This window comes from Lepidochelys kempii, chromosome 14, assembly GCF_965140265.1.
Source record: "Lepidochelys kempii isolate rLepKem1 chromosome 14, rLepKem1.hap2, whole genome shotgun sequence".
Lineage (NCBI taxonomy): Eukaryota > Metazoa > Chordata > Testudines > Cheloniidae > Lepidochelys > Lepidochelys kempii.
Window position 1 is genome coordinate 43,891,655 of NC_133269.1, and position 27,374 is coordinate 43,919,028.

The following is a 27,374-nucleotide window of genomic DNA, read 5'->3' on the forward strand; positions in this document are numbered from 1 at the left end:
ACGCTGGGACATGGGGCCTGTCCCCTCTAGGGGGCGCTGGCTCCCATCTGGCCCCAGTCCAGGGGCCTGGCTGGCTCAGCGAGGCGGGGAATGGGACATTGAATGCAGAGGTGAAGCTTGAATTCTGTCCTTTTCCTTTTGACCAAGTTTATTATATTAATTGCAATCAATTTATTTACAGCCGTTAGAATAAATACCGCGGAGGAGTCTCCCCCCCACATCCATTGTCTGAAGTGGGGGAGGACGGGGGCTAACACAGAGGTTAAAGCTCACACTATGTGTTGTCAAAGGGATGCTGTGGGTAAAGGAAGGTGGTGGAAGGAGAATCCCCATCAGCTTTTAGCTCTAGAGGGCTAATGACACACGTGCAGGGCTGAATCCAGCCACTAGAGGGCACTTAGACAGAGACAATATATCACCCCCCCCAGGGAACCCTGAAAATGCACAAGAGTAAAAGTACGGGTTGACGGGTGTGTGTACGCGTGTGTGTGGGGCGGTGGGGTGGGGACCCCATAGATCTATAGCCAAAGGTCATGCTGGTGCAAAGCAGTGTGGGTATTCCCCATTAAAAACCTCTTTGGACAGTCGGTTATTAGACCTCTTGTTACCCATAATCCTTCACTGTTGTTCCCCCCACTCCCCAGTCTGGGAGACCAGCCTGTCAAAATGGGAAGTGATGTCACCTGGAGGCTCCCAGATGCCAGGAGTGTGACATCATGGGGTGTGTGTGTGTGTCCACGAGAAAGGCCGTGACCTCAGAGGGTGGGATGGGGTTGGAATTGACCAGGAAGCAACCACACAAGGGTTGGCGGAAGAAGGGACAGGAAGTGAAGAAGTCAGTGACATCATCAGAAACGGCGAGGAAGAGGGAGAGGAAGTGACACTAAAGGCTCTGAAGAGGAAGTGATGTCAGCAGCGTCTGAAGATGATGTCATACCATCAGGAGTGTGACATCATGGACCACTGACAGGAAGGAAGAAATGACAGAATAGGACCAGAGGAGGAAGTGAGCTAGTTGCTTCCAGGTCCAGCAGGAAATGACTTCATTGTGCATTGGGGGGGTGGAGCAGAAGGAAGTGACCTCAGTGGCCCTGGGAGAACGATAGGAAGTGATGTCATTGCACCGGGAGAAAATTACGTCTTTTCTCTCAGAAGGAAGTGACTTGGGTCCGGCTGGTGTGAGACAGGAAGTGACCGTCACGTAGGTCTGCGGGAGGAAGTGACCTCATCCGTCAGATGAAGGTGGACTCCTTGTGGCTGGGCAGCCGGTAGCCCCGGCTCTCCTGGAGTTGCCTGCACAGAGCCGCCTTCTCCTGCTCCAGCTGGGCGATGCGGTCGCTCTTCTCCGACACCTCCTGCCGCCGAGAGGACAGCGGTCACGCTCGGGCGGCCATATTGGCCTGGCCCCGCAGCCGCCCCCCAGGATGGGAAGCGCGGGCTCCTCGGGCGGCCAGTGGGTGGTGCTGCCTCCTTGCCTCACCTCCTGGCTGCCTGGCGATGAAGACGCGGGAGGTGGCCATCTTGAACCCACTTCCCAACCGTGGCAGCCAAGAGCTCTCCCCTCGTTGCCCTCCCCCCCCCAAGCTCATAGGTCGGCACCTCCGCCCCCCTTCTCGAAGCCGGGCCTCAAACCCAACCTTGCCCCAAGCAGAGCTCGGGGGGGTCGGCCACCTTGACTCTCTCCCCCTGCCCCACTCTAGGAGCAGGATGATCTGGGGGCCACCGGGGGATGCGACTTCTCAGCCAGCAGAGCCACCAGGGGGCAGCGCAGAGGCCCCTGGCGCGTCGGCCAGCTTGACCCATTGCCCCGCACGGAGGGGGGCAGGGCGGACTTTGCGGAGTTGGCCACCTTGAACCCTTCTCTGCTGCCATTTTCTGAGGCCCGAATTTCCCCTCCCAGGCCCATGGCCGCCTCCGTACCTTGATGAGGAGCCGGTTCTGCTCCTTCAGCACGCTCACGGCTTGCTGCTGCAATGCCTGCTGCTTCCCCGCCTGGACAAGGGGGGCCCCAAACCGGCTGGAGGGGAAGCAGGGGCGAGGGTCAGCCTGGAAGCCGGGATGGGGGGGAACAGATCAGTTGAGTCCCTTTTCATACCAGCTAAGAGAGTGAATAGCTCTGTGCCCCTCACTCCCAACCCGCAGCCCCCTGCTGCCCGGCCCTGGGCTCCCTGCCCTCCCCGCCCCCAGCTCTGCTGGTGCCCCTCACTCCCGCCACGGCTGCGCTGACCTTTCCAGGGCTGGCTAGTAGGTTTCGCAGCCCGAGATTCACCTCCTGGATCTTGGCCAGCAGGAGGCAGCTCTGATTGGGGCAGGAATCTGGGAAATAATCCTGGGAGGCAGTGAGGAGAAATAGTCAATAGGGGAAAATTCCTGCAACGAGCGTGCAGGTCACCTGCCGGACGTCTGGGTCCCCTGTATCCACCATGGGCAGCTTGGGCTGACCCACTGAATCCCATATCACAGTTTGCCCCTCTGTCATGGGAACAATGGAATGATCCGTTTCACTCCCCCCAACGCTAAACAGTGGAATGATCCATCCACACTAAATCATTATGAAATGATCCAATATTCTCCACCAGTAACAATGGATTGTTCCACCCCCTCATCCCCCTAATAATAAGAATGAAATGACCCATTGCCTCCTCCCAATAATACTGTGGACCCATCTGTCCCACAGCCATTACAATGGATCGGTCCATTTCCCCTCCATGAGACTGTGGCAATGGTCCAGTCCGTTCACCCCTAATGGTAACAATGGACCAATCCATTCCCCCTCCATATAACAATGGACTGATCCACCCCGCTGACCCCCACCTACTCTTTATAACAACAGAACAACCCACCCCTCTTAGGGCTGCCAACTTTCTGGTCGCACAAAACCAAACCCTCTAGCCCAGCCCCTGGCCCGCTCCCCCACTCACCTCGTTTCCCCTTCCCTCCGTGGCTCGCTCTCCCCCACCCTCACTCACTTTCACTGGCCTGGGCCAGGGGGTTGGGGTGTGGGAGGGGCTGAGGGCTTCACCTGGGGGTGTGGGCTCTGGGGTGGGGTTGGGGGGTGCAGGAGGGGGCTCCAGGTTGTGGGGTGGGGCCGAGGGATTTGGAGTGCGGGGGGGGGGCTGTGGGTTGAGGCAGGGGGTTGGGATGACAGAAGGGGTAAGGGCTGTGGGGTGGGGCCGTGAGTGAGGGGTTCAGGGTGTGGGAGGAGGCTCTGGGCTCGGGCTCCCAGTCAGTGCCACGATGGGCGGGGGGGCTCAGGCAGGCTCCCTGCCTGTCCTGGGGCACCACGCTGCACCCCGGGAGCAGCCAGCAGGTCCGGGTCTTGGAGCGGGGGGCCAGGAGGCTCCATGCGCCGCTCTCCCCCCACGGTTCCTGGCCAATGCGAGTACAGAGCCGGTGCTCAGGGTGGGGGCAGCGTGCAGACCCCCGGAGTCCATCCCACTCCCCCCTCCCCCCCAAGGAGCTGGACTTGCTGGCAGCTTCCAGGGTGCAGTGCGGTGCCCCAGAACAGGTAGGGAGCCTGCCTTGGCCCCACAGCAGCCACGACCAGACTTTTAATGGCCCAGTCTGTGGTGCTGACCGGAGTCGCCCGGGTCCCTTTTCGACCGGGCGTTCCAGTTGAAAACCGGACACCTGCCCCTTCTATACAGTAATAATGAAATAATCTCTTCTCTCCACTCCCCTACTAAACACAATGGACCGCTCCATCCCCCCCATTATTAATAATGGACCAAACCACTCCCATCACACTTTACACAGTGGACTGTGCTCTGCTCCCCCGACAGTAACAACAGACTGCTTCATTACCACCCTATTCATGACAATGGACCAATCTATTGCCCCCATCATCCTAATGGACTGATCCTTCCACCCCCCCCTTGTTCACAATGGACTGATCCATCCCCGTTCTAATCACAATGGTTTGATCCACCCCAAAAATCGATCCATCCCCATCCCCTAATTAATACTAACAGATCAATCCAGTCCCCCCCACGATAACAATGGATTAATCCATCCCCCCTTCCAATAAAAATGGTTTGATCCATGTTCCCCAGGCTAACAATAGATTTATCCACCCCCATGAAAAACAATTGACTGCTCCTATTGCCCACCCCTCAATTAAAACCACCGGACGCAACCACCCCCCATTGTGACAGTGGACTGGTCTGACCCCTCCCAACCCCCCCAAAGACAATGAACTGACCCATTCTCCCCCCCTCCCGTTAGGGGGCGTTGGTACGTACCGGCTCCGCCCCCACCTGCTCCTGCTTGCGCTGGGCCTCCAGCAGGTGGCGCCGGTACCAGCCCCGCAGGCGCTCGGCGAGATCCAGCCCCTGCAGCAGCGCGTCCCGCTCCCGCTCCTGGGCCTGCCGGCGCTGCAGCTGGGGGCAGATGGGGGTCAGCGGGGGGCGGGGCGCCCGGACGCCTGGGTTCTCTCCCCGGCTGGGGGAGGGGAGTGGGGTCTGGTGGGTACAGCAGGGGGGCTCTGGGAGCCCGGACTCCTGGGTTCTCTCCCCGGCTGGGGGAGGGGAGTGGGGTCTAGTGGGTACAGCAGGGGGGCTCTGGGAGCCAGGACTCCTGGGTTCTCTCCCCGGCTGGGGGAGGGGAGTGGGGTCTAGTGGGTACAGCAGGGGGGCTCTGGGAGCCAGGACGCCTGGGTTCTCTCCCCGGCTCTGGGAGGGGAGTGGGGTCTAGTGGGTACAGCAGGGGGGCTCCGGGAGCCAGGACTCCTGGGTTCTCTCCCCGGCTCTGGGAGGGGAGTGGGGTCTAGTGGTTATAGCAGGGGGGCTGGGAGCCCGGACTCCTGGGTTCTCTCCCTGGCTCTGGGAGGGGAGTGGGGGCTGGTGGCTAGAGCGGGGCGCCCCGGACGCCTGGGTTCCCGGGGGCGGGGTTGTCACTCACCCACAGGAAGAAGTGCTCCGCCTCCCAGCTGCCCAGCCCGGTGCCCAGGGGCAGGATGAGGATGGTGTAGCCCCGTTGCACGGCCGCAGGGGCCAGCAGCAGCGACAGCAGGGGGCTGCGCTGCATGGCGGGGTGCGGGGGCCGGTGGGGGGGCCCCGTGTCCTTCCCCGTCTGCGCTGGCCCCTTCACCCCACTCCTCTCTGCCCTGCTCCGCTCGGCAGCCCAGCCCGGCACTGACTGAGGGGCCCGGCCCCCCCGGGGGAGCCCAGTCTGGGGGGGGGCCTGTGCCCTGCTAAGCCGCCCAGCATCGCTTCCCGCCCAGAGACAATGGCCCTAAGCCCCGGCTTCCGCCCGGCTAGCCAGGGAGATGGGGACGGAAAGAAACCGTCCCCCTGCCAGCCCTAGAGCGGACAGGCCCCATTCCCCACCCCCATGAGCCAGCCAGTCCCCGCCCTGGGGCTGATGGGAGCCGGCGCCCCCCAGAGGGACAGGCCCTGGCCCCATTCCCCCCCATCCTCTAAGACTTCACTAATTATGTCTGTTCTTCCCCAGAAGAGAACACCAGCACGTCCCACAAATATCCCAGGGGGGCTGCGGGTTGGGAGTGAGGGGCACTGGCAGGGCATGGGGGAGTCCAGGGTGCTGTGGGTCGGGAGTGAGGGGCACCGGCATGGATGTGGGGAGCCCAGGGGGCCACGGGTCGGGAGTGAGGGGCTCCGGCAGGGATGTGGGGAGCCCAGGGGGCCGCGGGTCGGGAGTGAGGGGCTCCGGCAGGGATGTGGGGAGCCCAGGGGGCCGCGGGTCGGGAGTGAGGGGCTCCGGCAGGGATGTGGGGAGCGCAGGGGGCTGCGGGTCGGGAGTGAGGGGCTCCGGCAGGGCTGAGGGGAGCCCAGGGGGCCGCGGGTCAGGAGTGAGGGGCTCCAGCAGGGATGTGGGTAGCCCAGGGGGCTGCGGGTCGGGAGTGAGGGGCTCCGGCAGGGATGTGGGGAGCGCAGGGGGCTGCGGGTCGGGAGTGAGGGGCACAGGCAGGGATGTGGGGAGCCCAGGGGGCTGCGGGTCGGGAGTGAGGGGCTCCGGCAGGGATGTGGGGAGCCCAGGGGGCTGCGGGTCGGGAGTGAGGGGCTCCGGCAGAGCTAAGGGGGACAGGGCTAGCAGGGGCTGTGGGTCAGGAGTGAGGGGCTCCGGCAGGGATGTGGGGAGCCTAGGGGGCCGCGGGTCGGGAGTGAGGGGCTCCGGCAGGGATGTGGGGAGCGCAGGGGGCCGCTGGTCGGGAGTGAGGGGCACAGGCAGGGATGTGGGGAGCCCAGGGGGCCGCGGGTCGGGAGTGAGGGGCTCCGGCATGGATGTGGGGAGCCCAGGGGGCCACGGGTCGGGAGTGAGGGGCTCCGGCTGGGATGTGGGGAGCCCAGGGGGCCGCGGGTCGGGAGTGAGGGGCACAGGCAGGGATGTGGGGAGCCCGGGGGCCGCGGGTCGGGAGTGAGGGGCTCCAGCAGGGATGTGGGTAGCCCAGGGGGCTGCGGGTCGGGAGTGAGGGGCTCCGGCAGGGATGTGGGGAGCGCAGGGGGCTGCGGGTCGGGAGTGAGGGGCACAGGCAGGGATGTGGGGAGCCCAGGGGGCTGCGGGTCGGGAGTGAGGGGCTCTGGCAGGGATGTGGGGAGCCCAGGGGGCTGCGGGTCGGGAGTGAGGGGCTCTGGCAGAGCTAAGGGGGACAGGGCTAGCAGGGGCTGTGGGTCGGGAGTGAGGGGCTCCGGCAGGGATGTGGGGAGCCCAGGGGGCCGCGGCTCGGGAGTGAGGGGCACCGGCAGGGATGTGGGGAGCCCAGGGGGCCGCGGGTCGGGAGTGAGGGGCTCCGGCAGGGATGTGGGGAGCCCAGGGGGCCGCGGGTCGGGAGTGAGGGGCTCCGGCAGGGATGTGGGGAGCCCAGGGGGCCGCGGGTCGGGAGTGAGGGGCTCCGGCAGGGATGTGGGGAGCCCAGGGGGCCGCGGGTCGGGAGTGAGGGGCTCCGGCAGGGATGTGGGGAGCCCAGGGGGCCGCGGGTCGGGAGTGAGGGGCTCCGGCAGGGATGTGGGGAGCCCAGGGGGCCGCGGGTCGGGAGTGAGGGGCTCCGGCAGGGATGTGGGGAGCCCAGGGGCTGCGGGTCGGGAGTGAGGGGCTCCGGCAGGGATGTGGGGAGCCGGGCCGGGCAGGGGGGACTCACTGCCCCGTAGTCGATGCCGTGGGTGATCGTGTGGCGTCGCGGCTCCTTCGGGACTCGGAGGCTCCGGGGCTGCCCCGCCTGGCTCAGGGCGCTGTTGATGCTGCGAGATCGGGTCACGCCCCTCGGCTCCCCCTCGCCTGCGGGGAGAAGGGTGGGGGTGAGCCCCAGCCTGGGGCGCGGGGCCTGTGCCCTCTAGGGGGCGTCAGCTCCCATCTGGCCCCAGGGCGGGGACTGGCTGGCTCAGGGGGCAGGGAACGGGGCACGGGGCCTGTCCCCTCTGGGAGATTTTGTCCCCTTGCCCTGTCCTTGCTGCTGTAATTAAACCTCTAATTAATTACAGGGCCTCATTGATTCCCCAGCTGGGCCTGAACTGAGGGCACAAATCCTCGTATTGGAGACAGGGATACGCCCCTCGTCAATGGAATTAACGGGCGGGTGTCCCACGCTGGTGCCCCTCACTCCCAACCCGCAGCCCCTGCTGCCCCAGCCCTGGGCTCCCCCCATGTGTCTCAGCCCCTCGGCTTGGGAGAGCCCTGCGTGCTAGAGAAGTGGGGGTGGGGGGTGCAGGGATTCAAGGGGCGGGGGAGAGGCTGGGGGGGCACTGAGGGGAATGGGAGCCTCGAGGGCTGGCTGAGGGGCCGTGGGGCCCGTGGGGCAGGGTTCCCATGGAGACAGACCGAGGGACAAAGCCGGGGCTTCTGGCCCAGCCCGGCCAACTCAGCAGAAACAGGGTAGCCCGGGGCCCGGCGCCAGGAGTGACTGGCGCTGCCCCCCCCACCCCCCACGGACACAGCTGTCTGCCCGATGCCGGGCCGCACGTAGGCAGCTCTGCCGGTGCCCCTCACTCCCGACCCGCAGCCCCCTGCCAGCCCGGCCCTGCCCCCGCAGCCCTGCCGGTGCCCCTCACTCCCGACCCGCAGCCCCCTGCCAGCCCAGCCCTGCCCCCCAGCCTGCCGGTGCCCCTCACTCCCGACCCACAGCCCCCTGCCAGCCCAGCCCTGCCCCCCAGCCCTGCTGGTGCCCCTCACTCCCGACCCACAGCCCCCTGCCAGCCTGGCCCTGCCCCTGCAGCCCTGCCGGTGCCCCTCGCTCCCGACCCACAGGCCCCTGCCAGCCCAGTCCTGCCCCCCAGCCCTGCCGGTGCCCCTCGCTCCCGACCCGCAGCCCCCTGCCAGCCCAGCCCTGCCGGTGCCCCTCCCTCCCGACCCGCAGCCCCCTGCCAGCCCAGCCCTGCCCCCGCAGCCCTGTCGGTGCCCCTCCCTCCCGACCCGCAGCCCCGGGCTGTTCGAGGTGCATTTAGCTCCATCTATCTCATGGATTCGGGTCTTTCCCTGTCACCTTTAGCCCAAACCTTTTCTCCTGGCGGGCCGGGCTCTGGTAAAGTGCCACGTGCCCCAGGTTGGAGCAGATACAGCCACCGAGGGAGCCCCATCCCCCAGCACTGAGATGCAGCCACCTCTGGGGCGGGGCGGCTGGTTATACAGGGACCCCTCACCCAGCACTGAGATGCAGCCACCTCTGGGGCGGGGCGGCTGCTTGTATTCTCCGGCGGGTGTTCCGTGGGCCGAAGGCTGGCGATCCGGGAAGGGAGGCGTCCGCGGCAGCTGGGGCTGGCGCTGGGCCGGCCGGTGGGTCGGATTAGACGCCTTAATCTGCGGCTTAAAGCGAGTGAAATCTCCCAGGTGCCAGGCTGGGGGGAGAGACGCTCGGAGCAGCGCCCGTGGGAGCTGGGGTAGGTGGCGAGGGTGTGTGTGGGGGGGACTAGGGCAGAATTGGGCCCCTCTCGTACCGGAAATCCACGGCTCGCCCCTCCCCCGCCGTGGGGCCGGCTCCCCAGGGCTCTGGCTGGCCGTGGGGCTGGCGCGGGCCCGGCTCTAAGAGGATTGGGGCTCTCCATGGCCGGGGAGACAGGATCAGCCCTGCTAAGCCCCCGGCCGTATGCTGCCAGGCTGAGGCCCCCCCCTCCCTCCTGCCTGAGAGACCAAGGGGGGGTGTCTGGCCCTACAGCCTCCTGGCTGCCCATCCCCCCCATCCATTCCCATACAGATCCAGTATCTTCCCCCGCCCCCATCACCCCCAGCCGCGAGAGATGCCACCGGGGCCTTGGGGTCACTCACTGAGCTGAGAAGGAGCCGGGGGGGGGGGTCAAGAACCTGAGTTCTTGGCTGCCCCCAGTGGGGCAGCTTCCTGCTGAGCCTGAGCAGGGCCCCGGGTGTGTCTGAACCCCCCCCTCACCCCCGACAACTGTGCCTCTCGGGGTCTTCCTCCCCACAAACCCCTGCCCCTCCGAGAACCCAGGCGTCCTGGCTCCCAGCCCCCCTGCTCTAACCACTAGACCCCACTCCCCTCCCAAAGCTGGGGAGAGAACCCAGGTGTCCGGGCTCCCAGCTCCCCTCTGCTCTAACCACTAGCCCCCACTCCCTTTCTGGAGTCAGGGAGAGAACCCAGGAGTCCAGGCCCCCCGCTCTGCCCCCCTCACTCACGTGTCTGGCCCCCGCTTGTCCTCTCCTGCGCCGAGTTGTGTCCGGTCTCAGCCGCCTCCGCCCTGGGCCCCTGCTCCTCCTCCTGGTCCCGGAGCAGCGCGATTCTCAGCCCCGCCACTAGGCAGGGGAAGCTCAGGAACCCCCCGCTGGGCCCTGCCACCTGCTGCAGGGCAGGCAGCACCCCGGGGGGCAGGAGCTCATGCTGTGGCCCCCCCGGGGGGCTCAGGCCCGGGCCCCCCCGGCCCCAGCGGCTCTCGATCTCCGACAGGTGCACGGCCCCACTCCGCTGCTCGTCCAGGATCTCGAAGAGGGTCCGGAGGCTACGGAGGAAGGGCCGGGGCAGCCGTGGGGCCAGGCCCAGGGCAGGATCCTCGGGGGCAGCAGGGGGAGGGGAGGCAACCAGGGAGGTCATGGGTCAGGGCGGGCTGGGGGACTGGGAGCCAGGACGCCTGGGTTCTCTGGGAGGGGAGTGGGGTCTGGTGGGTTAGAGCAGGGGAGGCTGGGAGCCAGGACGCCTGGGTTCTCTCTGTGGCGGTGGCTTCGTCCGTCTGTCCGTCCCTCGCCAGCCCATCTCGGAGCCAGAGCGGCTGAGCCGAGGGGGGGTGGGATCCCAGCTGGGAGCCAGCCACGTGACTCACCAGCCTGTCCACTTAATCCTCCAGGCCAGCTGATTAGCGGCTCCGGCTAATGAACCTTCCCCACCCCGGGATCGGGGCCAGGGGGTCAACCCCTTGGAGGGGGACGGGGAGACCCAAAGAAACCAGCCCCTACCCCCATCAGCTGCCTTCCCTTTCGCTCCTTTGTCTGCTCCCTGGGTCTGGGTGCCCTTTGTTGTTGTAGGGTCTCCCAGATCAAAAGTGGGGTGGGATGGTTTGGTTCTGGTAGGGTCTCCCCAGGCGCTGGGGCGGGGCTGGTTTGTTGAGGTCCGGTTTCGCGGACGTGCTGGTTATTGTAGGACCTACTGTGAAGCCAGCTCAGCCCAAGCCAGGGAGTGGTGGCCCCTGTAACCCGCCATGCAGTGAGGGGCCCTCACCCCGTGGTGCCCCCTGGCCTTCCACCCCTCGCCCTCACACCCGCCCCCCATCACACCCCACCCTCTCTGCCCTCCTCCTCCCCCCGGGGGCAGCGGGACCCTCTGTCCGACCGGAGAATCCGCCCCCGGCTCCTGCGGGGAGACCCCCAGAGAACGGGGCTGGGGAGGGGAGGGGGGGCTGGGGGAGGGGGAGGGAGGTTGAGTGGCACAAGCCTGGCACCTTGTGGCCAGTAGCAGCGCTGCAGCATATGGATGGCAAGGCTCCCCCCAGCTCTGCCGGGCCCCTCACTCCCGACCCACAGCCCCCTGCCAGCCCGGCCCTGCCCCCCAGCTCTGCCGGTGCCCTCACTCCCGACCCACAGCCCCCTGCCAGCCCAGACCTGCCCCCCAGCTCTGCCGGTGGCCCTCACTCCCGACCCACAGCCCCCCTGCCAGCCCAGACCTGCCCCCTCCAGCTCTGCCGGTCCCCTCACTCCCGACCCACAGCCCCCTGCCAGCCCAGACCTGCCCCCTCCAGCTCTGCCGGTCCCCTCACTCCCGACCCACAGCCCCCTGCCAGCCCGGCCCTGCCCCCCAGCTCTGCCGGTGCCCCTCACTCCCGACCCACAGCCCCCTGCTAGCCCAGACCTGCCCCCTCCAGCTCTGCCGGTCCCCTCACTCCCGACCCACAGCCCCCTGCCAGCCCAGACCTGCCCCCCAGCTCTGCCGGTGCCCTCACTCCCGACCCACAGCCCCCTGCCAGCCCAGACCTGCCCCCCAGCTCTGCCGGTGCCCTCACTCCCGACGCACAGCCCCCTGCCAGCCCGGCCCTGCCCCCCAGCTCTGCCGGTGCCCTCACTCCCGACCCACAGCCCCCTGCCAGCCCGGCCCTGCCCCCCAGCTCTGCCGGTGCCCTCACTCCTGACCCACAGCCCCCTGCCAGCCCAGACCTGCCCCCTCCAGCTCTGCCGGTCCCCTCACTCCCGACCCACAGCCCCCTGCCAGCCCAGACCTGCCCCCCAGCTCTGCCGGTGCCCTCACTCCCAACCCACAGCCCCCTGCCAGCCCAGACCTGCCCCCCCAGCTCTGCCGGTGCCCCTCACTCCCGACCCACAGCCCCTCCTAGCCCAGCCCTGCCCCCCCCAGCTCTGCCGGTGCCCCTCACTCCTGACCCACAGCCCCCTGCTAGCCCAGACCTGCCCCCCACAGCCCTGCCAGTGCCCCACACTCCCGACCCGCAGCCCCTGCCAGCCCAGTGGGACTCTTTCCCCGTTCGCTGTCTGGCTCTTTCTCTCTCTGGTCCCCAGGGCTGGCGCCTCCGGATTGAGTTCCCGGCTCTGGCTGGTTGGCAGAGAGCAGCTGTCGGCTCCAGGCCCCGGGGACCGTCTGTTCATCTCCCCCTGGGTGCCGGGGGGCGGAGGCGGGGGGGATGTGGGCCCAGCCAAGATAGCAGCTGCCACTCGCGGCATCTGGGACTGGGAGTCCGAGGAGCCTAAGGACAAAGGAGGAAAGTGGCAGAGAAAACCAGTGACCCATGGCTGTGGGTCAGGAGTGAGGGGCACCGGCAGGGCTGGGGGGGGCAGAACCCGCAGGCCCTGGCAGGCGCCACCCCACGGGGCAGGTTGTGGGCGTCTCACAGCTCTCGAAAGTCTGAGGATTATTGTTCGCGGCTCGCCGGGTCCCTACGTTTGGCTGCCCCGTCACTGACCCTGAGATGCAGCCACCTCTGGGGTGGGGGCTGGTTATACGGGGACCCCTCTGCGGTGGGACACAGCAGCTGGTTACACAGGGACTCCTGGCCCGGCACAGAAACGCAGCCCCTCCAGGGAGTGTGGGGGGACTGATGACATGGGGACCCCTTGTCCAGTGCAGAGATGCGGCCCCTCTGGGGTGGGGCACGGCGGCTGGTTACACTGGGACCCCAGTGCTGGCCCGGAGCTGCAGGCTGAGCTCCCAGGGCTGGTCAGCGGGGGCTGTAGCTGGGTGCCAGCCCAGGGCAGGGGAAGGTGTTGCTGGTTAATGGGTAACCCAGGCCGAGCAGCCACCCAGGGGCTCTGTCGTGGGGGGGGTGGGGTGCATGGGGGGATGTGGCCTACGAGGGGTTAAATCAGCCCCCCTGTGGGCAGGAGCCCGCCTTGGACCCTTGGGGAGCAGCTCAGGGTCCCGTGGTGTCCCCCAGCCCCTCAGATCCAGGCTGCGGGCCCAGGCCTCCGGCAGGGGTTACAGGCGGCCCAGCCGCCGGGCAGCTGCCAAGGTCAATATTGAGAGAGCAGGCAGCTGGCATGGGCGGAGGGGGGGTGGGGCCAGAGCAGCTCTGGGGGGGACTGCAGGGGGACGGGGGAACGGAGGGGGGCAGGGGACGGATGGATGGATGCATGGGGGGGGCTGGGGATTAGCTAGATGGGGGGATGGACAGATGATGGATGGGTGTAGAGGGGATGGGTAGAGGGGAGGGGGATGGGTAGTGGGGGTGGGTGGAGGGGAGGGTGTACAGATACAGTTGGGTGATGGGGGAGGGGCAGCAGGCCCCACCCCAGACAGCAGGGGGCCGGCTCTGGTCTCCATGGGACTGGGCCAGGCCTGAGATGCCCCAAGGACCGGGGGGAGGGGGACATGGGACCCAGCCCTGCCGGTGCCCCTCACTCCCGACCCGCAGCCCCTGCCATCCCAGCCCTGCCCCCCAGCCCTGCCGGTGCCCCTCACTCCCAACCCCCAGCCCCTGCTACCCCAGCCCTGCCCCCCCCCAGCCCTGCTGGTGCCCCTCACTCCCAACCCCCAGCCCCTGCTACCCCAGCCCTGCCCCCCAGCCCTGCCGGTGCCCCTCACTCCCAACCCGCAGCCCCTGCCATCCCAGCCCTGCCCCCCAGCCCTGCCGGTGCCCCTCACTCCCAACCCACAGCCCCCTCCTGATGCCTCGCCCCCTGGAGTGATTGTCAGTTATCAGTGTGGGGGTGATTTTGAATCCCTGCCCTCCCCCTCCAGTTTTCCTCCCCCCCCGTGTCAGTGAGCCGCTGAAATGACTGACACCGGATTTCCGTGGCGTCTCGCCAGAGGCGCCCCATTCAGGGCTGAGGACAGAGCTTTATTGTGTCGCTTCACGTCTCCGCCCTGCCGGCCTGCCACGGCCACATGGGCCTTTCCTCCCTGTACTCAGCCCCCCGCCCCGCTCTAACCCACCCGATCCCACTCCCCTCCCAGAGCTGGGGAGAGAACCCAGGCGTCCTGGCTCCCAGCCCCCCCAGCTCTAACCACTCCCCCCCGCTCCGCTCCCAGAGCTGGGGAGAGAACCCAGGCGTCCTGGCTCCCAGCCCCCCCAGCTCTAACCACTCAACACCACGCCCCTCCCACAGCTGGGATAGAACCCAGGCGTCCTGGCTCCCAGTCCCCCCAGCTCTAACCACTCCCCCCCAGAGCTGGGGAGAGAACCCAGGCGTCCTGGCTCCCAGTCCCCCCAGCTCTAACCACTCCCCCCCACTCCCCTCCCAGAGCTGGGGAGAGAACCCAGGCGTCCTGGCTCGCAGCCCCCCCAGCTCTAACCACTCAACCCCACTCCCCTCCCAGAGCTGGGGAGAGAACCCAGGCGTCCTGGCTCGCAGCCCCCCAGCTCTAACCACTCCCCCCCACTCCCCTCCCAGAGCTGGGGAGAGAACCCAGGCGTCCTGGCTCCCAGCCCCCCCCCCCGCTCTAACCACTAGCCCCCGCTCCCTTCGCAGGGCCAGGCAGAGAACCCAGGAGTCCTGAGCCCTGGGGGCAGCCCTGTCTGTGGCTGCTCCCGAGGGGCAGTGAGCATTTCACTGGCACCATCCGTCTGTCCCGGGAAGGGAAGGAAACGTCGGAGCAGCCGGGAAAGGGGGAGCGGAGCAGGGAGAAAGGAGGGAGGGACCGCGGGTGTGAAGGGAAAGAGGCGTCGGGAGCGGAGAGAGGGGACGGGGCAGGGGGAGGGAAGGGGTGAGACCGGGGGGAGGATGGAGAAGAGGGGGAACGAGACAGGGGAAGGAGGGGGGGAAGCCAGGACAGAGGGAGAGAAGGAAGGGGAAAGGAAGAAGGGGAGGGAAGTGAGACGGACGGGGTGGGACAGGGAGGGGACGGGGGAATGAGAGGGGGCAGGAAGGAGGGGGTAGGTGGCGAGGGGGCAGAGGGAGGGAAGTGGGCAGGTGGGGGGCAGAGGGAGGGGGGAGAGAGGGAAGGGGCGGGGCTGGCAGGAGAGAGAGGCAGCCCCCCCTCCGCCCCAGCCTGCCCCCTTCCCTCCCCGGTGACTCACTCTCTTCCTGGGTGGGGCTGGCGGAGGAGGACCCGTCGCTCCGGATCAGCTCCGCGTTGCGGTGAGAGTTGCCCGCAAGACTCCGAAGTGGGGCGATTCGCGCCCCCCGGCCCGGACCCGGCTTTTCCCGCCCCTTGGGGAGCCTTGAAACGCGCCCGAGCCGCGGAGCGGGGGGGATTTGTCCGTTTCTAACCCCCCCCACCCCCGGAGCCAGCCCCGGGCCATGGCTGAGGAGCAGACGCAAGTGGAGCTGTTTGTCAAGGTAAGCGGGGGGCTCCCCAAACTCCGGAGCCGCTCCGCATTGACTCCTCTTCCGGGGGGAGCCCAGCCTGCCCCTCCCTTGTTCCCCAACGGGAGCCACAGGAGAGTGAAAGTCCGGGAAGAGGAGGGAGCCCCCCCCGCCCGGGTCGGAGGCGGGGCTGGGCTGGGGAGGGGAGAAGGCAGGGAGCTGGTTTTTTGGGGGGAAAGGGGGGCTCTACTTCCCTCCTCCTTCCCCTGGAGTGGGGGGCTTCGTCTCCCTCCTTCTCTGCCTCCTTCCCACACCCCTTCCTCTCTTTGCCCTCCTCCTTTCTCCATCCCTTCCCCGTTCACACCTCTCCTGCCCCTTTCACACCCCCTTCCCTTGTTTTCACACCCCTCCTCTCTTTCACACCCCTTTCTCTTCGTTTCCCTCTTTTTCACTCCTCCTGTCTCTCTCCCTGGTCCTTCCCTCTTCACACCCACTTTCCCTTCTTTTCACACCGTTTTGCCCCCTTTCTTCTTTTTCACATCCCCTTTCTCTCCCCTCGCCTGGCTCAGGTTCTCACTCTGAGATAGCGCGTGGCCCCTTTTCGGCCCCTCCTTCCTTCCCTTCCCCCCTCCTCCCTTCCTTCCTCTGCCTCCTTCCCTCTTCCGTCCTCCTCCGGCTCTGCCTCGCTCCCCGTTTTCTCTCCCCTGCCTCTGGGCGGGTCCCGCCTTTCCGCCCCCCCCCCCCCCGCTCTTTTGCTCTTTCCTGGGGTCACTCAGGTCCGCCACGTTTGGGGAAGTGCCTTCAACGGACACGGGCCCACTCAGGCAGCCGGCCCCGAAATGCCGTGGCCCCTAGCTGGCCCCGGCCAGGTGGGACACCAGTATCCCACAGCTACCCACAGGGCCTGGCCCGGAGCCCTATAGATCACTCACAAAATCACACCACCGCTGTGTGAACTTATTGGGGGGGGGCAACATTTTTTGGGGGGGGGGTGTGTGAAAACTGCAGCATGGGTGACCCTGACGTGTCCCCCGAATTCGTGGCTGGTCAGACGAGCTTTGTGGCCTAGAAAAATTCAAAGCTTTTCGGTTGATTTGCTCTTTTTTTGGCGGGGGGAACTGACTTTGCGGCCTGCATCCTTCCTCTCCTGTGACGCCAAAAGGGTTGAAAACGAAACCCCTTCGTCAGCCAGGCGTTCGACCCGCAAGAAGCTTTGTCTGACCCCCTCCATTCATTCCCCCCCAACTCCACCGTTTCAAAATGACCCCGGGACTGAACAACCTGCTGCAGCCGCCCGGCTCAGACCTAGCCCCGCTCTCAAATCTGCGTGTAGATCCCTGACAGACGTTTGCAAAGCGTGGCTTGGATGTAGCGGGCTCGGAGGAAGACGCTCTTACAGGACTGGCCTGGGGGGGAAAGTCAGACGGATAGAAGCTAAAGTTAGCACCGGATGCAAATACACACGGCCTCTTCTGGATCGCTTTCATTCCCTCGGCCGGCCGTGTGTTTTGTTTCTCTCCGGCCTGGCCTACGCCCAGATCGAAAACCATACAGTGTCACTAGTCCTGATCCAGCCACTTGATCTAGCTTCTCGCTGTTGACTTCCACCCATTTATTCAGCACCTGGACTTCTGGAGTTTAATTTCCAGCCCCCGGAGAGGCAGAGAAAGGCCTAGATTTGAGGATCTTTGTGATCTAGCAGCGGCTTGATGCAGGCCTGGTGCTTCCCTGACTCGATTCCTGGGCAGATCTTTGAGAGAAACAGCCCGTCTTGAATTAAAACCGGAGAATCTACCACGTCCTTTAGTAAGTTGTCCCAATGCTTCATTCCCCTCCCAGTTAAAAAATTGCACCTTATTTCCCATCTGACTGGCTAGATCTGGATTCCCCCCGCATAGCACGTGAGGCCCTGGTCTGACCGCGCTTTCTCCTCGCTCTGACACAAACTGCTTTGAGACGCTTCGAAACTGATTGGAAATTGCCCCACATGCAGCTGAAGTGGGTGGATGCTGGCTTCCCCGGCCCACAAATATCTTAGAGCTTTGAAAAGTTGTACAGTCCTGAATCGAGAGAGAAAAGTGGCAATTTCCACCAGACGTGAATGAAAAAACCCAAACGTTTGGTCGGTTTGGGTCAATCGAAGTGTTGTCTTTGCTCTTTCAGTCTGATTAGCTTACGTGTCCCGATAAAAAGCCGATTTGAATCATAAAACCGGAATTTTTTTTGTTTTGTTTCGAACACGTAGCCACAAAACTTTTGGACAACTTTTGTCGGTGCTTTGGTTTTTTTGAGTCAGGCGATTTGTCAAAACTGACCCTGTTTTGTCAACGTTTTCAACAAAGCGACACTTTCTGACGCAAAAAGAGCTGTTGAAAAATCACGACTATAATGAAAGCTTGTAAATCCTGGATTAATCTTCCCTTGAGTGAGATGCTACTTGTGACTGGCTTGGGCCAAGAGATTTTCTCCATGAAACGTTTTTCATTGCAGGGGGAACACCCAGTTTCTCAGCACCAAAATTTCCTTTGTGAAAGTATCGATTTCAATGAACGTTTCTATTCCGAGGTGAAAAAGTCGGGGGAGAAAAGTCTGGCAAATGTTGACACATCCCGGGTTTTGCCATTCTTGGAATGAAAAGCTTCAGTTTTTGCTTGGAAACGACTTTTGGGTTGGAAGTTTGGAGTTTTAAAAAGATCCAGACTGAAATGAAACACTTTGAAATGAACCAAATGTTTTGATTGACGGGAAGCGGGGTTTTTTGGTCAGATTTCCGGGTCGTGTAAAATGTTGAGATTTTGGCTTTTCCTCCCAATTCGGGAATGAAAAATGTTCAAAGTCGCAAATTCGCACATGATTTGAAAGCTGTTTTGGGTCTAGTCTGAGGCTTCGGGTTGAAACGGCACAACTGATCAGCGGCTAATCCGGCCGCTCTGGGTATTTTGGGAGTTAATTTGTCCTGTGGACAATCTCTCTGAAGCTAGACTAAGCCTGGAGATGCTACCTCGAATGCAGCCAACTTGAATTAATTGTACATCCGGCTAAAAGACTAAACTCTCTCACGCAGGGTGACATGAACCATGACCAGGCCTTCTAAAGCATCCATGTTGGGGGCGGCCCTGGAGCACCTACATCTGTTCGAACACTGAAGCAAGTTCCCCATGTAAACAAGGCCTGTGTTGAGAAACTGGACTAAGCTAAACTGAAATAAAGCCGCTCTGAAACCAGCGTGCCCGGAGCAGGGTTTGAAACACCCGAAACTGGGGACATTTTAAAACCAGGATGGAAAAAAAAAATGATTTGGCGGGAACCATTTTTTGCCACCAGTTTGAAACATTTGATTTGGGGAAAAGTTCAAAGGAGGAAAACTTTTCAATTGGTTTGAAGATCCCCTGGGACAATCAAACTGGGGCTGCTTCTGTTTACACAGCCCAGGGCTCTGTCTCTTTCCTCGTCTGCTTCTCTCCCCTTCCCTCTTTCTCTGTCTGTCTTTTGTTCTGTCTCTCTCTGGCCGGTTTAACTGGGCCGTGCTTGGGTACGGGCTCAGTTAAACCGCCTCTCTCTTTCCCACTCCTCTTTTCTCTCCCTCTCCTTCTGATCCCCCTCCCTAGGAGGAAGCCCCCCCTCAAATCTCACCCTCGGGAGATCTTAATCCAAACTTTGTACGAGCTTTGAGCACTCCAGCAGTTGAGTAACGCAGCCACGGCCTTTCCTTCTGCTCCGCTTCATCTGCATCTCTTCTTTCTTTCTTTCTTTCTTTCTTTCTTTCTTTCTTTCTTTCTTTCTTTCTTTCTTTCTTTCTTTCTTTCTTTCTTTCTTTCTTTCTTTCTTTCTTTCTTTCTTTCAGTGTCTGCTCTGTTCCCCTCTTTCTATCTTTTTCTTCCTCTCTCTTGTGTGTGTGTGTGTGTGTGTCTGGATCAGGGTGGGGCAGGGACACAAAACAGGACTCCTGGGTTCTCTCCCCGGCAAGGGGAGGGGAGGGGAGTGGAGTGGGGTCTGGTGGTTACAGCAGGGGTCTCTGGGAGCCAGGACTCCTGGGTTCTATCCTCAGCTGTGCATAGTCCCTCCTGTGTCTGGCTTTCCTTCCCCCCTCCTTGTTTCCTGTGGTTTACCCCTGGAGCAGGTTCTCGGACCAGATTTTCTTTGTGTGTTTAAAATCCAAACAGGGCTGAGGGCTGGTTTCCCTGGGCTGGGCTCACCCACTCCCTGGGGTGCGGCGCCTGGAACTTCAAAGTGGCTGCAAATTAGTGTAACTTTAGTTCGGGTAGAACAGGACTCTGGTGTGGGAGGGGAGTGAGGTCTGCTGGGTTAGAGCAGGGGGGCTGGGAGCCAGGACTCCTGGGTTCTGTCCCTGGCACTGGGAGGGGAGTGGGGTCTAGTGATTAGAGTGTGGGGGGGGTCTTGGAGCCAGGACTCCTGAGTTCTCTCTCCAGTCATAGGAGGGGGGACCCTGGGCAAGTCACTTGACCACTCCCTGCCTCAGTTTCCCATCTGTTGAATGGGGATCCTTATTTCTCTCTGGTTTCTCTAGGTAGACAATAAACTCATCAGGACAGGGCCTGCCTCTCTCATTACCTGTCTGTGCAGCATCTGGTGTGGGGGGGGGCCAGGGCCCTGATTCTGGAGAGCCCCCTGCTGAGCCCCCCGCCCCACCCCCCGCAGCCCAGCGCCCCCTGCCGAACCCCCCGCCCCGCCCCCCGCAGCCCAGCGCCCCCTGCTGCCCCCGCCCCGCTCCCCGCAGCAGATCCATGCCCGGGGCGGGGAGGGGGGAGTGAAATTAGAGGAAGGAACCATTTAACCCAAGGGGGTGGAGGAACGTGACTAAAAGCACCTCCTGGGGTGACATCACTGCAGGGAAGGAGGCGAGCGGGCCCCAACCACAGAGCAGTATAGAGCCTGCCTTGGGTTGACTCAATGTTTCCTGGCTATGTCTGGCTGGATTGCCCCTGGGAAGGGCGAGTCTCCCTATAAAACCCTCAGTGGGGCTGGTTTTAAAGGGACAGGCCCTGCATGTCCTTCTTTTGGACTGTGTCAGGCAGGGATGGGGCCCGCCAGCCCAGAGGAGGTGGAAATGGGGGTGCTGGGCGTTATCACAGGGCTCTGGTTGTTTGAAGACTGGTCGAGGGTGGATGCTGGGGCCTTGGACCCACGGGGGAGAGCAGGGAGGGGATAGTCAAAGGGGAATCGCTGCAGTTCTTTGCGGTGTAGGGCATATGACACACACTGAGCTCTACTGGTGCCCCTCACTCCCAGCCCGCAGCCCCTGCTAGCCTAGCCCAGCCCTTCCCCCCCCCCCCAGCTCTGCCGGTGCCCCTCACTCCCGACCCACAGCCCCTGCTACTCCCTGCCCAGCATTACAATTCCTCTTCTGGGACTTGGCTGGGGATGAATCGTTCCCAAAGCCACAGTGGCCTCCCACTGCCTGGCTCAAGGTAAACCCAGGCTGAGTCGGATCCCATCCCCCACTGCTTCCCCCACCCGCCCAGCCAGCTGGGCCCCCACCTTGGGGCTGGGTCGGAGCTGGAGGCCCCAAGATGGGGAAGGCCCTACATCCCATCCCTTATCCAGAGACAGGTAGTCGCTCAAAAAAATAGAACCCAGGAGTCCTGGCTCCCAGCCTCCCGTGCTCTAACCACTAGACCCCACACCCCTACCAGAGCTGGGGAGAGAACCCAGGCGTCCGGGTTCCCCCTGAGCCCTGCCTGTGTTTGCCAGCTGTAGCTGTTGTGGCAGGGAGGGGCGGGTGCGTCTCTGTAATAATCATCACTGGGCGTTGTGAGTTGGTTCTCCATGGCAACCCGTCATGCCTGTCACCTTGTGTGTGGGTGTGACCTGTTTCTACAGCAACTGGCTGTGGGTGTGGCCCAGTTGAGCAGGGCGGGGCCTTGTGTCACTGTAGCCACCTTTTGTGGGGGTAATTGTGTGTGTCAGGTTGCCAGGAGGAGTGGGGGTGGGCGGTCATCTCCATAGCAATGGGCTGTATCTGGTTGTCGGGTGTACCTGAGGGCACTGGTTGTGGGTTCTGGTAGAAAAGGCGGGTGTGAAGCAGCTGCCTAGCAACTGGCTCTGCCTGTCACCTGGCGGAGGGGGCTCGTTGCCGGGCATCTCCCTGGCAACTGGCTGGGGGCCTGGTGGGTGTTGGCAACGGGCAGCAGGATCTGGCTGGGCCCTGTGACCCCTGCATTGGGTATGTGTGTGTGGGGATTGGGGGCTGAAGGTATTCTGTGACCCCCTGAACTGGAGGGGGTGGGGGGTTTAACCCTTGGGTGCTGCCCACCAGCCAACTCCCTCCCCAACAGCCAGAGATGTGTGCCCCTCCTCCCGCCCCGAACCTCACACTCCTACCAGCCCCCAAAACTCCCTCCTCTCTGCCCCACCCCGCCCCTAGACCACCCCTGCTGCCCCATAGGCATCCCCTCCTCTCCTCCCCACCCCCTCCTGCCCCCAGACACCGCCACCTCCCTGCCCCCCATAGACACCCCTTCCTCTCTGCCCCCACCCCATCCCCTCCCACCCCCCATCTTCCCCCACTCTGTCCTCCCAAACACCCCCTACTTCTCACCCCTCTTGCCCCCCACAGACACCCCCTCCTTCCCTGACCCTATACACCTCCTCCTGCTCCCAGACACCCCCTCCTCCCCGCCCCCACACTCTGTTCCCCCTCACCCCACAGGCCCTTCCCTTTCCGGCTGCTCCCCCCGCCCCAACAGCCCCCAAGGCACTGGCAGGAGAGGGCATGTCAGTCAGGGACTCCCTGGACCCCCATGGGCTGCACCTCCCCCCGCCATATCCCTAGAGATCCAGTCCCCACCCCACCCCCATGGCACCGAGCAGGAGGGGGTGTGTGGGGGGGAGGAGCACAGCCCCTGCGGGAGCTGTGGGGGGCTATGGGGAGTTGCAAAAGGGGAGCCCTCTGCAGGGTCCCTATAGGGCAGGATTAGAGCACCATCTGGTGGTCGCGGCCGGTATTGCAGCCACACCCCCGTGTGGGGTCTGCATCGCGAGGGGGCGCCATCTGGTGGTCACGGCCGGTATTGCAGCCACACCCCCGTGTGGGGTCTGCATCGCGAGGGGGCGCCATCTGGTGGTCACGGCTGGTATTGCAGCCACACCCCCGTGTGGGGTCTGCATCGCGAGGGGGCGCAGGCCAAGGTTGGTGTTGCAGCGGGGCACCGACCAGGCATTATAGCTGTGGGCGCCCGCTGGTGGTGGCTGCCGGTAGTGCAGCCTGGACGACACGGGGTGGGGGGCAGCCCTGCCCCATGGAGGGGTGGGGGTCCGAGGCAGGACGGGGACGGGAAGGGGGAAGCTCTGGGGGTGGTGGGGCCGGGCACTGGGTGGTTGCTGAGCCCCCTCTGTTCTGTGGGCCAGGCCGGCAGTGATGGGGCCAAGATCGGGAACTGCCCCTTCTCCCAGCGGCTCTTCATGGTGCTTTGGCTCAAAGGCGTCACCTTCAACGTCACCACGGTGGACACAAAAAGGTGGGTGAGACGTGGTCCGTGCCCCTAATTCCCGACCCGCAGCCCCCTGCTAGCCCGGCCCTGCCCCCCAGCTCTGCCGGGGCCCCTCACTCCCGACCCACAGCCCCTGCTAGCCCGGCCCTGCCCCCCAGCTCTGCCGGGGCCCCTCACTCCCGACCCGCAGCCCCCTGCTAGCCCGGCCCTGCCCCCCAGCCCTGCCGGGGCCCCTCACTCCCGACCCGCAGCCCCCTGCTAGCCCGGCCCTGCCCCCCAGCTCTGCCGGTGCCCCTCACTCCCGACCCGCAGCCCCCTGCTAGCCCAGCCCTGCCCCCCAGCCCTGCCGGTGCCCCTCACTCCCGACCCACAGCCCCTGCTAGCCCGGCCCTGCCCCGCAGCCCTGCCGGGGCCCCTCACTCCCGACCCGCAGCCCCCTGCTAGCCCGGCCCTGCCCCGCAGCCCTGCCGGTGCCCCTCACTCCCGACCCGCAGCCCCCTGCTAGCCCGGCCCTGCCCCCCAGCCCTGCCGGGGCCCCTCACTCCCGACCCGCAGCCCCCTGCTAGCCCGGCCCTGCCCCCCAGCCCTGCCGGGGCCCCTCACTCCCGGCCCGCAGCCCCCTGCTAGCCCAGCCCAGCCCCCCAGCTCTGCCGGTGCCCCTCACTCCCGACCCGCAGCCCCCTGCTAGCCCAGCCCTGCCCCCCAGCCCTGCCGGTGCCCCTCACTCCCGACCCGCAGCCCCCTGCTAGCCCGGCCCTGCCCCCCAGCCCTGCCGGTGCCCCTCACTCCCGACCCGCAGCCCCTGCTATCGCAGCCCTGCCCCCCAGCCCTGCCGGTGCCCCTCACTCCCGACCCGCAGCCCCCTGCTAGCCCAGCCCTGCCCCCCAGCCCTGCCGGTGCCCCTCACTCTCGACCCGCAGCCCCTGCTATCCCAGCCCTGCCCCCCAGCCCTGCCGGTGCCCCTCACTCCCGACCTGCAGCCCCCGTCTCTCATTGCAGGAGGACTGACACCGTTCAGAAGCTTTGCCCGGGTGGGCAGCTCCCCTTCCTGATGTACGGGACCGAGGTCCGTACCGACACCAACAAGATCGAGGAGTTCCTGGAGGAGGTGCTCTGCCCCCCCAAGTATGTGCCAAGGAGCCAGTCCGGCATGGCAGGGAGCATGTGCGGGGCAAGTCAGGGTACCACTCTGGATGGGACCACTGTCATGTGGCAGGGAGTTCCACTGGCCACCGGGGAAGCAACAATCCCCACGCCTGGTGGGTAGCTCCGCTCACCGGTTCGCTGAAATGGGGGGATCTGAGAACTCTGGGGAGGGGCTTTCTGGGGTGGGGGAGGGGTGTGTTTACTGTATTTTTGGGAGCGGGGGAGCTGGCTCCTCTAGGTGTGGGGGTCACTAGGGAGGGGTATCGGGGCAGGTTCCGGAGACTGGAGGGGAGGGGTGTGTGTGTGGGGGGGGGGCTGGTGTGTGTGAGGAGGGGGCGTCTGGGGGGTGGATAATAAAGGAGGGGGGACCCCACGTGCCTGCATCTCTCACTGCCCCCCCAGGTACCCCAGGTTGGCCGCCCGTAACCCCGAGTCCAACACGGCCGGGCTCGACATCTTCGCCAAGTTCTCCGCCTACATCAAGAACTCGAACCCGGCGCAGGACCCCGGTGAGCGGGGGAGGGGGGATCCCTGGGGCGGGGGAAGGGGAATCCGCCTGGGGGAGGGGGCGGGGAAACCCCTCACTTCTCATTGGCTGCCCCAGGTCGCTCTCTGTCTTTCCATTGGCTGCCTCCTGGGCAAACCTTCACTGTCCCCCATCTCCTCCTTGTTTTCATTGGCTGCCCTTCTGTCTCCACTTTGTTCCCATTGGCTGCCTCTCAGTCAAACCTTCCCCCCCTATTCCCATTGGCTGGCTCTCTGCCACTGCTTATCTCTCTCTTGTTCTCATTGGCTCTTTCTCTTGGCTGCCCCTTGTCATTGGTCGGTCCCTCTGTCTCTCTTCCCCTCAATCTCATTGGCCACCCCACATCATCCCCTGCTTCTCATTGGCTCCCTCTCTTGGCGGCATCTGTCTCCTCTCGGTTCTGATTGATTGTGTCCCTTTGCCATCTTCTCTCCCCTTGGTTCTGATTGGTTCCAGCTCTTAGTCACTCTGTCCTCTCATTGGCTGCCCCTTGTTCTAATTGGCTCCTTCCTCGTTCTGATTGGCTCCTTCTCACTGTTGCCACAATCCTTCTGTCGTCTCTCATTGGTTGCTCCTGTCTCCCTTTTGGTTCTCATTGCCTGCCGCTGTCTGCCATTGGATCTCCCTGATCTTGCTTTGATTTTCATTGGCTGCCTCCTTTACCCACTCTTCTGTTTGGTGCCCCCCTCATCTGCACTAGATTCTCATTGGCTACGTCCCTGGCCTTCCCGGGTTACCTTCTCCTCTGACTGGCTGCCTCCGATCTCACCTTGATGCTCACTGGCTGGCTCCCATCTTCCCTGGGTTTTGATTGGTTGCCTCTCTTCTCCCGTGAGCTTCTCCCCCTTTTGATTGGCTGCCTCATATCGCCTTATTGATTCTCATTGGCTTCCCCCCCTTCACCCTCTCGTGACTGGCTGGATGCCACGCCCTGGGTTCCCATTGGCTGCCCTTCTGACTGCCCCATTCATAGAATCATAGAATATCAGGGTTGGAAGGGACCCCAGAAGGTCATCTAGTCCAACCCCCTGCTCGAAGCAGGACCAATTCCCAGTTAAATCATCCCAGCCAGGGCTTTGTCAAGCCTGACCTTAAAAACCTCTAAGGAAGGAGATTCTACCACCTCCCTAGGTAACGCATTCCAGTGTTTCACCACCCTCTTAGTGAAAAAGTTTTTCCTAATATCCAACCTAAACCTCCCCCACTGCAACTTGAGACCATTACTCCTCGTTCTGTCATCTGCTACCACTGAGAACAGTCTAGAGCCATCCTCTTTGGAACCCCCTTTCAGGTAGTTGAAAGCAGCTATCAAATCCCCCCTCATTCTTCTCTTCTGCAGACTAAACAATCCCAGTTCCCTCAGCCTCTCCTCATAAGTCATGTGTTCCAGACCCCTAATCATTTTTGTTGCCCTTCGCTGGACTCTCTCCAATTTATCCACATCCTTCTTGTAGTGCGGGGCCCAAAACTGGACACAGTACTCCAGATGAGGCCTCACCAATGTCGAATGGAGGGGGACGATCACGTCCCTCGATCTGCTGGCTATGCCCCTACTTATACATCCCAAAATGCCATTGGCCTTCTTGGCAACAAGGGCACACTGCTGACTCATATCCAGCTTCTCGTCCACTGTCACCCCTAGGTCCTTTTCTGCAGAACTGCTGCCTAGCCATTCGGTCCCTAGTCTGTAGCGGTGCATTGGGTTCTTCCGTCCTAAGTGCAGGACTCTGCACTTGTCCTTGTTGAACCTCATCAGATTTCTTTTGGCCCAATCTTCCAATTTGTCTAGGTCCCTCTGTATCCTATCCCTACCCTCCAGCGTGTCTACCTCTCCTCCCAGTTTAGTATCATCGTTCCGATGACCGTCCCTTCTGATTGGCTGTCCTCGGTCTCGGTTCTGTTCTCATTGGCCGCCTCTCCCTTTCTCTTTCTGCCCCGCTTCCTTCACCCTCTCTTCTGATTGGCTGTCCTCCATCTCCCTGGATTCCCATTGGCTGCCTTTCTGTCTGCCCCATGCCGATGACCGTCCCTTCTGATTGGCTGTCCTCCATCTGCTGACGAGTCTCTCTCCCTCCCCGCCCAGCCCTGGAGAAGGGGCTGCTGAAGGCGCTCAAGGTGCTGGACAATTACCTGATGGCGCCGCTGCCGGACGAGGTGGACGAGACGAGCGCCGAGGACGAGACCCGCTCCAGCCGCAAGTTCCTGGACGGGGACGAGCTGACGCTGGCCGACTGCAACCTGCTGCCCAAGCTGCACGTCGTCCAGGTGGGGGCGCAGGACCGGGGCTGGCCACCAGGGGGCGCCGCTGCCCGCCGCAGCCGGCACTAGGGGGCGCTGTGCTGCAGGGTGGGGTGGGCGGGTCTCCCCTGGGCTGGCCCCAGGGCCACGCACAGTCGCTCGAGATCTGGGGCTGGTTTTCGGCCTCGCCCGCTCTGCGTCCGGCGGTGTCGACGGCTCCGGCTGGGACGGATCTTTACTCCCCCCGGCGCTCAGGCCATGGGTTTAGCTATAGGGCCGCGGGGCATGGATCTGACTGTGGGTCTATGGATCTAGCTGTAGGAGCATGGGTCAGGCTGTGGAGCTGTGGGGTCACGGGGCTGGCCGTGGGTTGGGCCATGGGGCCATGAATCTAGCTGCGGGGCCATGGGTTTATCTATAGGGCCATAGGTCAGGCCATGGAGTTGTGGGGCCGTGGATCTCGCTGTAGGGCTGTGGGTCAGGCCATGGAGCTGTAGGGCTGGCCATGGGTCAGGCCGTGGGGCCATGGATCTAGTTGTGGGGCCGTGGGTCGGGCTGTGGGGCCGTAGGTCAGGCTGCAGGTCAGTCAGGCCATGAGTCAGGCCGTGGGGCCATGGATCTAGTTGTGAGGCCGTGGAGCTGCGGGGCCGTGGGTCGGGTGACCCCGGCTGTGACCCCCCCTGTGCCCCCCAGGTGGTGTGTAAGAAGTATCGGGGATTCACCATCCCGGAGGCGCTGCAGGGCATCCACCGGTACCTGCGACATGCCTACGCCCGTGAGGAGTTCGCCAGCACCTGCCCCGACGCTGAGGAGATCGAACTGGCCTACGAGACGGTGGCCAAAACCCTGAAATAGCCCCGGGGACCCGGCGGGGCCCCACCCCAGCATGGGGGCTGCCAAGCCCGGAGGAGGGAGGGGGGCTGATTTCGGGG

At 63.9% G+C, this 27,374-nt stretch overlaps 2 protein-coding genes across 9 annotated transcripts; one reads left to right on the forward strand and one right to left on the reverse strand.

Annotated features, from left to right (window-relative positions):
- Window positions 1-130: 130 nt before the first annotated feature.
- SAPCD1 (suppressor APC domain containing 1) lies at window positions 131-10,928 on the reverse strand. 7 transcript variants are annotated; one of them, XM_073311847.1, is made up of 6 exons: window positions 9,580-10,928; window positions 7,097-7,233; window positions 4,257-4,379; window positions 2,228-2,329; window positions 1,921-2,017; window positions 131-1,491 (listed from the first exon to the last, which is right to left on the reverse strand). In XM_073311847.1, the coding sequence occupies exons 1-6, from the start codon at window positions 9,989-9,991 to the stop codon at window positions 1,226-1,228; spliced, it is 1,137 nt and encodes a 378-aa protein (XP_073167948.1). In that variant the 5' UTR covers window positions 9,992-10,928; the 3' UTR covers window positions 131-1,225. The 7 variants fall into 7 exon arrangements, with proteins under 7 accessions (XP_073167948.1, XP_073167947.1, XP_073167949.1 ...); XM_073311846.1 differs by having other exon boundaries at window positions 4,242-4,379; window positions 9,580-10,927; XM_073311848.1 differs by having other exon boundaries at window positions 131-1,355; window positions 4,242-4,379; window positions 9,580-10,923.
- Window positions 8,681-27,374, forward strand: CLIC1 (chloride intracellular channel 1). 2 transcript variants are annotated; one of them, XM_073311854.1, is made up of 6 exons: window positions 8,681-8,828; window positions 22,450-22,559; window positions 23,532-23,657; window positions 24,081-24,187; window positions 26,288-26,469; window positions 27,136-27,374. In XM_073311854.1, the coding sequence occupies exons 2-6, from the start codon at window positions 22,504-22,506 to the stop codon at window positions 27,295-27,297; spliced, it is 633 nt and encodes a 210-aa protein (XP_073167955.1). In that variant the 5' UTR covers window positions 8,681-8,828; window positions 22,450-22,503; the 3' UTR covers window positions 27,298-27,374. The 2 variants fall into 2 exon arrangements, with proteins under 2 accessions (XP_073167955.1, XP_073167954.1); XM_073311853.1 differs by lacking the exon at window positions 8,681-8,828 and adding an exon at window positions 14,805-15,114.

Bases quoted from the DNA above. Each gene is read 5' to 3' on its own strand.
- SAPCD1 (XM_073311846.1), bottom strand. From the start codon at position 9,991: ATGACCTCCCTGGTTGCCTCCCCTCCCCCTGCTGCCCCCGAGGATCCT. The intron at 7,234-9,579 runs GTGAGTGAGGGG...TTCTCCCCGCAG, and splicing joins GACAAGCGGGGGCCAGACAC to GCGAGGGGGAGCCGAGGGGC. The intron at 2,330-4,241 runs GTACGTACCAAC...ACTGCCTCCCAG, and splicing joins AGCAGGTGGGGGCGGAGCCG to GATTATTTCCCAGATTCCTG.
- CLIC1 (XM_073311853.1), top strand. From the start codon at position 15,076: ATGGCTGAGGAGCAGACGCAAGTGGAGCTGTTTGTCAAG. The intron at 23,658-24,080 runs GTATGTGCCAAG...CTGCCCCCCCAG, and splicing joins GAGGTGCTCTGCCCCCCCAA to GTACCCCAGGTTGGCCGCCC. The intron at 24,188-26,287 runs GTGAGCGGGGGA...CTCCCCGCCCAG, and splicing joins GAACCCGGCGCAGGACCCCG to CCCTGGAGAAGGGGCTGCTG.